This window comes from Entelurus aequoreus, linkage group LG10 (genome assembly GCF_033978785.1).
Source record: "Entelurus aequoreus isolate RoL-2023_Sb linkage group LG10, RoL_Eaeq_v1.1, whole genome shotgun sequence".
NCBI lineage: Eukaryota > Metazoa > Chordata > Actinopteri > Syngnathiformes > Syngnathidae > Entelurus > Entelurus aequoreus.
In genome coordinates this window covers 32,129,508-32,142,657 of record NC_084740.1, presented here as the reverse complement: position 1 = coordinate 32,142,657, position 13,150 = coordinate 32,129,508, and the positions used below count along the sequence as shown (strand labels likewise).

The following is a 13,150-nucleotide window of genomic DNA, read 5'->3' as shown; positions in this document are numbered from 1 at the left end:
GTACAGTAGAGTTAAAAAAAGGATTACCGTCTTCGGGGTCCAGAATCTCCACGCTGGCGACCTCGGGGAATTCAAGGACGGCCATAACGGGTTCAGAGAGAACAATCTGGAAGGTCTCTGACACCTCATACTCGCTATCTGACAGGATGCGGACCTTCCAGGTGGCGGCGGTCTGTCCGGGATTGAACTGCACCTGTTTCTGAGCTTTTCCTCGGAAATCTTTATCCTTGAGCGCCGTTCCGTCCTTGGTGCCGATACCTTAGAGAGGACACAAACAAGCGCTGTCTTTACCAAACACAAATGTTTGCAAATAGAACCTTGAAGTGGAGGATAAAGGACCTGTTTTCTCCTTAAAACTTGTTGACATACCATATATCAATTAATATGGCAAAGATTGTGTTGGACCAGATCTGCCTAGCAACTCCTTCAGAATCAGAATACGCTTTATTGGTAAAGTATGTTAAACACACAAGGAATCTGACTCAGTAGGCTGTTCAATATACAAAATAAATATTAACGATTGACTAAAAATATAAACAAGTACTTAAACAACTAATATGTGCAAAGCTAATGAATAATAATGCAGTGGTGAATACAGCAAAGCAAAAAGATGATGACGTGAGCATGAGTAAGTACATTCACAGTGACAGATTAGTTCCAGAGTTATTTCACAGCGTTCATCCGACTGATAGCCGGAGGGAAGAAACTGTTCTTATGATTGGTTGTTTTGGCGAACAGTTACAACAAATTTCAGAGTGTGAGAGGTCTGCAGTGAGGCTGCCTGCCCATTTCCTGACCCTGTTCGATACCGATGATCTTTTCTGCAGTCCTAATTCTCCGTTGCAGTCTGTGTCTGTCCAGATTGGTTGCCGATCCAAACCAGACACTGACAGAGGTGCACAGGACAGACTGAATGATGGATGTCTCGTGTCCTTTTGCTTCAAAGTCTCCGCCATCAACCCAGTCCCAAAGAAACTTGCCATCACAGTACTCTGGCTACAAACCCGTAGCCCTGATGTACAGTATGTGGTCATGAAGTCCTTTGAGAGACTGGTGCTACGCTACCTGAAGGACATCACAGGCTACCGCTGGACCCCTGCACCAGGGCTATACAACTGTCCCCTTAATGACACCACACAGGCCCCCCGAGTTCAGTTCAAAACTTGTGAGACCAACATTTTTGCAGCAAATTCCTAGAAACACTAAAGCGCTCCTGTTGTATAGAGGAACTTGGACCACTGTAAACACATTGGCAGATCCTCACAGGGACATTTCAACCTTAGAACACTGAGGTCCAAACTAATGATTTACATAACCGAGGTGTTCCGCAAGGCGCCCCTTTGAGTCCTCTCTTTTGGCATTTACCTTTTTTTTCATACTGTGATTTATGCAACTAAGCTTGTTATTGTCAGATGCACTCAGTAGTCATTTGTTCAACTTCTTTAGTTATATCGGTGGTGTTCCTCAAGTTTCTGTTTTAGGTCTGTCACGAGGGGGTTTGCGGCTCACTGCGGGGTCATTCTCCCGGGAATGCAGAACGCACAACTCCGGACGACAGCGTGAGGTAGGAGATGATTTTAATCTTCTCAAGAAATCTTGGCAGGGCATGAGGTAAACAAACATAAACTATGGCGTGGAACAAACACGGAACTGTGGCATGAAACAAACAGCATAAACTATGGCTTGGAACAAACACGAAACTGTGGCATGAAACGAACAGCATAAACTATGGCTTGGAACAAACACGAAACTGTGGCATGAAATAAACACGACTTACATGGACACGACCAACAATCTGCATGAGCAAGGGGAAAAAGTCGGCCTACGTATAAGCCAAGAGAAGACCAAGGCCATGACCGTCGCGCAATACCAAAATGTTCCACTGCTCACCGTAGGCGAACAAGGCATAGAGTACGTTGAGAACTTCACGTATCTTGGAAGCAACATCTCAAACACTGGAGACGCAGAAAAGGATGTACAGACCAGAATCGGAAAAGCTGCAGGAGTCTTCCAACGCCTCCGGAACATCTGGTCATCAAAATCTATCAGTACGTCCACAAAGCTGCGCCTCTATATGTCAGTGGTCATCCCTACAGTGACCTATGCCTGTGAGACGTGGATGAAGACATCAAGCATTACTAACAAGCTGGATGTCTTCCACCGACGGTGCCTCAGATACATCTTGAGGATCTCATGGAGAGACCACATCACCAATGAAGAGGTGATGAGAAGGGCAGGGGTAGCACCATTGTCTGACATAGTCTCTGACCTGAGAAGGAGAATGGCTGGACACGTACTCCGACTGCCAAGAGAGAGACCGGCAAGTGTGGCAATGGACTGGGTGCCAGAAGGGGGAAAGAGGGAGAGAGGACGGCCAAAGAAGACGTGGAGACAAACAGCCAAGGAAGACCTGAGAGAGTTGGGAGTCAGCTGGCATGGAGCAAGAAGGGTCACCAGTGACCGGAACAAATGGAGGGGACTCGTCGCCCAATGTTCCAACAGGAATGGGAGGAACTAAGTATGAGTAAGTAAGACATGGACATGGCATGAATCGAACAATGACGCCAGGCCGACTGACTGGCAAAGACAGGCTAAATAATGCCTCTGATTAGTGCTCGCGAAGCAGGTGAGCGGGCGAACACTAATCAGAGCCAGGTGGAAATAATAAGTAACCATAGTAACCAAACCAAACTCAGAGATGTCACAAACAGGAACTAAAAGAGTCCAAAGCTAACAGAAAATAACAAAAACATGATCCGGACCAGGGATCATGACAAGGTCCACTCTTTTTCATCAATTGGGCTTTTTTTTAATCAAGAGTTCAGTTAAAAAAAACCTGTGAGAGACTTTCTTGCAGAAGCTATTTAAAAACAGCAGAGCACTCCTGGAATTCTTTAAAAAAATCGAATCAAATGTCTACTGTCGAGGATGGTGGTATACAAAATAAGACTGATAGTAAAAGGAAAAGTTTGGCCCCAGATCTTTAGCTTTCTGCAAAGGTCGCCTCTAAAAAAATTTAGTTGAACATTCCTGGTGTACACCATTGGCTGTGTTGTAAATCAACTCATCAATAAGACCAAGCCAAGGTTGGTTTGACCCCCCCCTCCCCCAATATATCGATTCATGCTTAAGGCCAAGGACTGAGGGTCTTATATGATTATGGTGGCGGTGAAGCCAATTATCCAACACCTCAGTCTGCCCCCTGCGTTTCTATTAAGCGTAGACCACAGAAGCCTACATTCTATCTACTAACTGACCACACAACACACAGCAGGGGTCTGGCAGTAAACGGAAAACAGAAAACAAAAAAAAACATGGCAGGCCACCGCAGGGCAAACAATAAAACTATGGAATAAACGCTTTAATGGCAGGGGTTTTTAAGACCGTTTCAGGCTTTGTCTTTTTTTTTGTGTCTATTCTAAAACTGGGGCTTGTTTGTTTGTCTTTTTTTTTCACCCAAAGTTCCTGGGTCGCACCTGTGAACCACTTTCGGGACATTCAAGCTGAAATTTTCCCCCATTAAATCCAATTTCAAGTAAATCTAAGCATTTGTAGAAAGGTTTTGGCTATTTTTCTGGTCATTAGTGGGTGTCACTGCTATCAAACTATCAACAAAATCACTCAAACTTGACGCCATGCTCCGTGCACAATTAACGACATTAAGCTCAAATGCTTCATAACTCAGCATCGACCGTCTGTGTACTACAACAAACTAGAATGTGGTACTGATCCAGACATTCCTTGAGGAAGAGTACATTAAAAGTGTGAAACCTGGTATTGGCAAAAAACAAAACAAACAAAAGCAACTTTAAATCATAATGGTCGACAGTCTGTTTGCCTTCAGAATCTTGAGACTATGTTGTGTTTGTCGGCCCTAAGCTCTGGAACACTCTGGCCCTCCATGTTCAAACTGCCCCCACAGTGGAGTGTTTTAAGTCTCGTCTTAAGACCCACTTTTATTCTTTGGCTTTTAACACTACATGAGTTGTGTGGTCCTCTGTTCTCTGTTGTCCTCCGTGTTTTATTTTTTTTAAATACATTTTGATTTCTATTTACTGTTTTAATTGGTTTTTCCCTTTAAAATAGTTTTTATTCATATTTATTTTTATATTGTTTTTATATTGGTTCTATATTTATTTATTTGTTGTTTTTATTCAGTAATTGGTGGAGCTAAGGATAATATTTGATTATTGTTTTTAATATTGTTGTGCAGCACTTTGGAAACATTTTTGTTGTTTAAATGTGCTATATAAATAAAGTGGATTGGATTGGACTGGATGATAGAGAATTTTGAATGACTCAGTAAAACCTCTCCGGGAGGCTTTATCAACACAATTATGAGTTTTCTGTCCGAGAAAACATAAGTTATTTGCCATTAGGGCCGCCACTGGAGTACAGTGGTACCTTGGGATACGGGAGCCCCAGTTCACAAGTTTTTTTTAGGATACGAGCTGTCTCTCGACTAATTATTACGCTTTAGGTTACCAAAACAATTTGGGTTACAAGCCTCTTTACTGCTAATTGGTGTAGCGAATGCACAACCACACAACCAAAATATCCTTAGCTTATAGTTTATAGAGCAACATTACTTTGTTTTTATAAAACCCAAAACCAGTGAAGTTGGCATGTTGTATAAATGGTAAATAAAAACAGAATACAATGATTTGCAAATCCTTTTCAACATATATTCACTTGAATAGACTGATAAGACAAGATATTTAACGTTCGAACTGGAAATCTTTGTTCTTTTTTGCAAATCTTAGCTCATTTGGAAATTGATGCCTGCAACACGTTTCAAAAAAGCTGGCACAAGTGGCAAAAAAGACTGACAAAGTTGAGGAATGCTCATTGTTCTGGCTCTGCCATTAGTATTGTGTGCACTGGCTCTTTAAGAGAATCAGGAAGTGAGTGTCCTGGCCATGCTGCGCAGAGATGATGATGTAATGTGATTCAGACCACGGAGACGGCATGTTGTTCTGTTCTGTAGCTGTGTTAGAGTTCATAAAAGCATTCCCTGTGAGTATTGCAGTAAAAAATTATGTTTAGATGGAATATATGTTAGAAAGTAGTACATTTAAGTAGTTCATTTAATGTTTAAGGAACTATTTACAAGTCTTATTGTGAATGCATTATTTTGGCTCATATCAATGTAATGAGACAGTATATGATTTATGTTAAGCTTTAATTAATAATTGCTGCATTATTTGTGTATACTGATGCACCTATACTGTATCTGTTTGTTATAGTTTCACACCTGCCATATAAAAACGGGTCTAACTCATCCTGACGTCTGCGACTTCTTGTGTGGGGGTGTTTAACTAACTGGAAAGTGAAAAGGTTTCATGAAGCCAGTACACTCATCAAACACTTATTTGGAACATCCCACAGGTGAACAGGCTAATTGGGAACAGGTGGGTGCCATGATTGGGTATAAAAGCAGTTTCCATGAAATGCTCAGTCATTCACAAACAAGGATAGGGCGAGGGTCACCACTTTGTGAACAAATGCGTGAGCAAATTGTTTAAGAACAACATTTCTCAACCCGGTATTCCAAGGAAATTAGGGATTTCACCATCTACGGTCCGTAATATCATCACAAGGTTCAGAGAATCTTCAGAAATCACTGCACGTAAACAGCAAGGCTGAAAACCAACATTGAATGCCCGTGACCTTCGATCCCTCATGCGGTACTGCATCAAAAAGCGACATCAGAGTGTAAAGGATATCACCACATGGGCTCAGGAACACTTCAGAAAACCACTGTCAGTAATTACAGTTTGTCGCTACATCTGTAAGTGCAAGTTAAAACTCTACTATGCAAAGCGAAAGCCATTTATCAACAACACCCAGAAACGCCGCCGGTCTCGCTGAGCCAGAGCTCATCTAAGATGGACAGATATATAGCGGAAAAGTGTTCTGTGGTCTGATGAGTCCACATTTCAAATTGTTTTTGGAAACTGTGGACATCGTGTCCTCCGGAACAAAGAGGAAAATAATCATCCGGATTGTTATAGGCGCAAAGTTAAAAAAACAGCATCTGTGATGGTATGGGGGTGTATTAGTGCCCAAGGCTTGGGTAACTTACACATCTGTGAAGGCACCATAAATGCTGAAAGGTACATACAGGTTTTGGAGCAACATATGTTGCCATCCAAGCAACGTTATCATGGACGCCCCTGCTTATTTCAACAAAACAATGCCAAGCAACGTGTTACAACAGCGTGGTTTCATAGTAAAATAGAGTGGGTACTAGACTGGCCTGCCTGTAGTCCAGACCTGTCTCCCATTGAAAATGTGTGGCGCAGTATGAAGCGTAAAATATCACAACGGAGTTGTTGAACAACTTAAACTGTACATCAAGCAAGAATGGCAAATAACTCCACCTGAAAAGCTTCAAAAATTGGTCGCCTCAGTTCCCAAACATTTACTGAGTGTTGTTAAAAGGAAAGGCCATGTAACACATCTTAAAACTGCCCTTGTGCCAACTTTTTTGCAATGTGTTGCTGCCATTAAATTCTAAGTTAATGATTATTTGCAAAAAAAATAAAATAATCGAACATTAAATATCTTGTCTTTGCAGTCTATTCAATTGTATATAAGTTGAAAAGGATTTGCAAATTATGCCCTTATGTGGGATGTCGTTGTGGCTTGTGCAGCCCTTTGAGACACTTGTGATTAAGGCCTATAAAAATAAACTTTGATTGATTGATTGACACATTATTATTAAAAAACAACATTATTACCTTGCATTACATTGTTTGTAGTAAATTATATTGTATTGTTTTTCTTATAAAAAAGTTAGTTTTTCTTTTCAAAAGGCAGGCTAAAAGGTCAAATTGTGCCGTTGTCAGAGAGCCAAGCACTGAATAAATTCATTTCAGTTCATTTCAATGGCCGTTGTAGGTGTTTTCCGAAGTACGAGGTGCGTCACAAACCAATTCAACTCGTATACCAAAGTATCACTGTAAATGTAAGCAATCCTTTATGCTACTGTATGTTTGCAATACTTTGGATTTTCGATGGCATTGGTTTAAGATGAGAACAATGAAAATGGCCCAAATTGCCCCTAAATACTGTTGTATAGTTGTATTCATTTGGTGTGAGAGGAGTAGTTTTAGACTGGCTAAGAAGTTATTTATATAATAGACAAGAGTTTGTGGATTTTATGGGAATACATCTGAACAAATGAGGATTGAATGTGGAATTCCACAAGGTTCGGTTTTGGGACCAAAATTGTTTATTTTATATATTAATGATATATGTGAGGTCCATCCATCCATCCATTTTCTACCGCTTATTCCCTTCGGGGTCGCGGGGGGCGCTGGAGCCTATCTCAGCTACAATCGGGCGGAAGGCGGGGTACACCCTGGACAAGTCGCCACCTCATCGCAGGGCCAACACAGATAGACGGACAACATTCACACACTAGGGCCAATTTAGTGTTGCCAATCAACCTATCCCCAGGTGCATGTCTTTGGAGGTGGGAGGAAGCCGGAGTACCCGGAAGGAACCCACGCAGTCACGGGGAGAACATGCAAACTCCACACAGAAAGATCCCGAGGCCGGGATTGAACTCACGACTACTCAGGACCTTCGTATTGTGAGGCAGACGCACTAACCCCTCTGCCACCGTGCTGAATGTGGAATTCCACAAGGTTCGGTTTTGGGACCAAAATTGTTTATTTTATATATTAATGATATATGTGAGGTATCAAAGTTATTGAAATTTGTATTATTTGCGGACGACACCAACTTTTATAGTTCGGGACACGACTTAAAAGCATTATCAAAAATTATTGAACAGGAAATGATTAAACTTAAGAGATGGTTTGATGCCAATAAATTATCATTAAATGTAGAAAAAACTAAGTTCATGATTTTTTGTAAAAAGAAAAGGGAGGAAATGTTTAAACTGTCAATAGATGGAATTGATATTGAAAGGGTTTCTGAACTTAGATTTTTAGGAGTGATACTGGATGACGGTCTGACATGGAAATCTTATATTGCACATGTACGGAAAAAGATGTGTAAGAGTATTTTTATATTAAATAAGATAAAATATGTGTTAGATTATAGGGCAATGCGCATATTGTATTGTGCACTTATATTGCCATATATCAGCTACTGTGTGAAAGTGTGGGGGAACACATACAAGAGTAACATAAAGGCATTGTATCAACTACAGAAAAGAGCTATACGAATTATTCATAAAGTAGATTACTTGGAACACACTAACATATTATTCATTAATTCAGGTTTATTGAAATTACAGGAGCTAGTAAAGTTACAGACATTATGTGTCATGTTTAAGGCTAAAAGCAAAACATTACCAGCAAATTTACAAAAAATGTTTGTCATCACTTCTGAGAATGAAGAGCATAGAAGAAAAGGTAATTTCCAACATCAGTATTCAAGGACAACTTTAAAACAAATGTGTATATCAGTGGTGGGGGTTAAAATATGGAATTCTCTTTACAATGAGATAAAAGATTGTAAAAATATATTCCAATTGAAAAAAATATATAAAGACAGAACAATAAAATCATATGGACCGCCATAAGGGTTTACATTTTGCTTTATATTTATTATTTTACTTATTTTTTGCCTGGTTTTGTATTTGTTTTGTATCATCCCGTGAGGTGTATATTACTTCTTTTGTTTTTTTGTTCGGTTTGTACTTCATGAAGTTTTGCACTTGTGTTTTTTTGTGTGTTTTTTTTTTGTTTTGTTTTGTTTTCGTTATATTTGGATGTAATTGTTGGTTCATATATCATTAAGTAAGACTATGTATTATGTTGAAGGGGGCAGGAAAATATAAGATTTTTCTTCATCCTGCTCCTACTCAGGCATTGGTGTGTAACGGTGTAACTGAATAATTGTGTTATAATTGTCTATCAAAGATGCACATCAATGAAGGAGATAAATAAAAAATGAAAAATACTCTGCTTCAAAGCAAAATGGTTGTTTTCATTTTGTATATGTCGTAATGACGGACAGGGGGCATGATAAAGCTTTTCAAAAGCCCAAATGAAAAAATAAAGTAATGTCTTCTTTTTGGTCCAATGCATCATTGGTAGAAGGAAAAAAAAGTTGAATAATTCTGTTTGAGTTAGGAAGATGTTAGAGCCGCACACAGAAAATGCTAACAGTTGGGGATTTTATAGGCAAAGACGAGAATTACTTTATTCACCTGCTCTTTGAAACCACTTTGATATGTAAAAAATTAGAGACGGAAGGAAAGCGGCCCAGCTGAGCTGAGATAAGACGGCCCACCTTTGCCGCCCCGGGGTTGTGGGGGGTTAACTTGGCGATGAGAAAGAACGACGGGATTCATCCTAAAACTTCATCAAAGCGCTAACGAGGTGACTGATCGAGCCCGCTTGGGTGGCCTGCATGTGGAAGGAGAATTAAGAGTCTGGGTGGAATAATTGCTTCATCACCGTGACAGTCAACACTGTCGTCACTCTTATGAGGACATATTGTAATGCATGCTTCCAAAACAAAACTATCCTGACAAAAGGTCGCCATTCCTAATTCCAACCGATGCTAATCAGCAGGACTTGGTTATTATTTACACAACATTATTATACACTATATTGCCAAATGTATTTGGCCATCTACCTTGACTCACATATGAACTTGAAGTGCCATCCCATTCCTAACCCATAGGGTTCAATATGATGTCGGTCCACCCTTTGCAGCTATTACAGCTTCAAATCTTCTGGGAAGGCTGTCCACAAGGTTGCGGAGTGTGTTTATAGGAATTTTCGACCATTCTTCCAAAAGCACATCGGTGAGGTCACACACTGATGTTGGTCGAGAAGGCCTGGTTCTCAGGCTCCGTTCTAATTCATCCCAAAGGTGTTCTATCGGGATCAGGTCAGGACTCTGTGCAGGCCAGTCAAGTTCATCCACACCAGACTCTGTCATCCATTTCTTTATGGACCTTGCTTTGTGCACTGGTGCACAGTCATGTTGGAAGAGGAAGGGGCCCGCTCCAAACTGTTCCCACAAGATTGGAGCATGGAATTGTCCAAAATGTTTTGGTATCCTGGAGCATTCAAAGTTCCTTTCACTGGAACTAAGGGGCCAAGCCCAACTCCTGAAAAACAACCCCACACCATAACTCCTCCTCCACCAAATTTCACACTCGGCACAATGCAGTCCGAAATGTACCGTTCTCCTGGCAACCTCCAAACCCAGACTTGTCCGTCAGATTGCCAGATGGAAAAGCGTGATTCATCACTCCAGAGAAGGTGTCTCCACTGCTCTAGAGTCCAGTGGTGATGTGCTTTACACCAGTGATCCCCAACCACCGGGCCGCGGAACGCGCAAGAAATTTAAAAAAAAATTTTAATTTTTTTTTTAAAATCAACATAAAAAACACAATATATACATTATAAATCAATATAGATCAATACATTCTGCAGGGATACAGTCCGTAAGCACACATGATTGTATTTCTTTATGGGGGAAAAAAATAAAAATAATAATAATAATTCACCCCCCCGGTCCATGGGACAAATTTTCAAGCGTTGACCGGTCCCCAGCTACAAAAAGGTTGGGGACCACTGCATCCAACGTTTTGCATTGGACGTGGCGATGTATGGCTTAGATGCAGCTGCATGGCCATGGAAAACCCATTCCATGAAGTTCTCTGCGTACTGTACGTGGGCTAATTGGAAGGTCACATGAAGTTTGGAGCTCTGTAGCAACTGACTGTGCAGAAAGTCGGCGACTTCTTCGCACTATGCGCTTCAGCATCCGCTGACCCCTCTCTGTCAGTTTACATGGCCTACCACTTGGTGGCTGAGTTGCTGTTGTTCCCAAACTCTTCCATTTTCTTATAATAAAGCCGACAGTTGACCTTGGGATTTTTAGGAGCGAGGGAATTTGTTTCACAGGTGGCATCCTATGACAGTTCCACGCTGGAAATCACAGAGCTCCTAAAAGCGGCCCATTCTTACACAAATGTTTGTAGAAACAGTCTCCAGTGCTTGATTGTATACACCTGCGGCTGGGCCAAGTGATTAGGACACCTGATTCTGATCATTTGGATGGGGGGCCAAATACTTTTGGCAATACAGTGTATGAACAGTAATATCATTGACAAAGAACGTCATGTTTACATTTGCACAATTCGACCAGGAGTAAATAAAAGCAGAGCTTATAGAAAAAAAGTTTGTTGGTTCATTTAGTCAGGTCTGAAAATACATTGTTGTTGTTTTTTTCCACCAAAAGGTTGTGAATAAATCTCCCCCAGGGGATTTAAGCCTGCGCTCAATCTAGTGAGCAATGCACAACATAAAAGCTTTATTGCTATTGAGGGCTTTGTAAGGACAAAATTGTTCCGACTTATCTAATTTCTGCGTTTGTGATCTTTCCATCAGCGGGCGGCAGCTTTATTACGCTCGCTTGTTCTCGTTAACTCTTCACTCGTCGGATGAAAGCCGCACACGGCAAACAGCTTGTGGTGCAAGGTTGAAAGCAAAAGTATTGGGACGCGGGGTTGTTACATCCACTGTGAGTGATTTAAAAATGTGGCTGCAAAGCACACCTGTCAACATTTATATACGAAAACAAGGGGAAAAGTCCTGGAAAATAGGAGAAAATAAGGGAAACCTTGTAGGGAAGACATGCTGTGGTGCTGGTGGAAACTGTGTTTTTACTGGCGGGCTTTTATTTTGATAATGTGTTGGGATCCGCCCACTGACTTCCACAGCAAAATTTGACAGATAAAATACATTCATGAAGTGCTGCCACACGTTTATGAAATAATGACTTAAGTCAAGAAATAATGAATTAAATCGTGAAATAGTTGATTAAATCATGAAATAATCATACGAATCAGGAAAAATTTCAATTCAATCATGAAATCAGGAATATATTTATCCCATCCATCCATTTTCTACCGCTTGTCCCTTTTGGGGTAGCGGGGGGTGCTGGAGCCTATCTCAGCTGCATTCGGGTGGAAGGCGGGGTACACCCTGGACAAGTCGCCACCTCATCGCAGGGCCAACAGAGATAGACAGACAACATTCACACTCACATTCACACACTAGGGCCAACTTAGTGTTATCAATCAACCTATCCCCAGGTGCATGTCTTTGGAGGTGGGAGGAAGCCGGAGTACCCGGAGGGAACCCACGCAGTCACGGGGAGAACATGCAAACTCCACACAGAAAGATCCCGAGCCCGGGATTGAACTCAGGACTACTCAGGACCTTTGTATTGTGAGGCACATGCACTAACCCCTACCGTCCTACCGTGCTGCCTATTTATCAAATCGGAAAATTATTACCGTATTTTTCGGAGTATAAGTCGCTCCGGAGTATAAGTCGCACCGGCCGGAAATGCATAATAAAGAAGGAAAAAAACATATATAAGTCCAACTGGAGTATAAGACGCATTTTTTTTGCGTGAATGAGCTAAATAATATTATTTGATATTTTACGGTAATGTGTTAATAATTTCACACATAAGTCGCTCCTGAGTATAAGTCGCACCCCCGGCCAAACTATGAAAAAAACTGTGACTTATACTCCGAAAAATACGGTAAGTTATTTTTTTAAATGAGAAATCATTAAATGATGAATGAAATCATGAAATATATAATTAAATGGTGAAACAATAATGAAATAATAAAATAACAAAAAATGTATTTAATCGTAAAATAATTCAATAAATCATGGAAATATTGTAAAAGTTAATTAAATATTAAAATAATAATTTAATGATTGAATAATTAAATGTACTTTTACATTAAATAATTACTTAAATAATGACATATTTGGGGTCCCACATCTGCGGTCCACTCCAAGGTTTCTCATTGTAATCCCATTGGGTTGAGTTTTTTCTTGCCCTGATGTGAAATCTGAGCCGAGGATGTCGTTGTGGCTTGTGCAGCCCTTTGAGACACTCGTGATTAAGGGCTATATAAATAAAATTTGATAGATTGCTTGTCTTTGAAACAATAATGAAATAATAAAATAATAAAACATGTATTTAATTGTAAAATAAATCATGGAAATAATGAAAAACTTAATTGAATTTTAAAATAATAATTTAATGATTGAATAATTAAATGTACTTTTACATTAAATAATTACTTAAATAATGACGTATTTAAGTCAGTATTTAAAGATGTATT

General features: G+C 40.2%; 1 protein-coding gene across 2 annotated transcripts in view; it reads right to left on the bottom strand.

Annotated features, from left to right (window-relative positions):
* frem2b (FRAS1 related extracellular matrix 2b) overlaps positions 1 to 13,150 on the bottom strand; it is a 240,519-nt gene that overhangs the window by 109,276 nt on the left and 118,093 nt on the right. For both annotated transcript variants that reach the window (XM_062060536.1, XM_062060537.1), the window contains exon 4: positions 28 to 258. In XM_062060536.1, the coding sequence (XP_061916520.1) occupies positions 28 to 258 (231 nt within the window). The remainder of the gene's footprint in view (positions 1 to 27; positions 259 to 13,150) is intronic.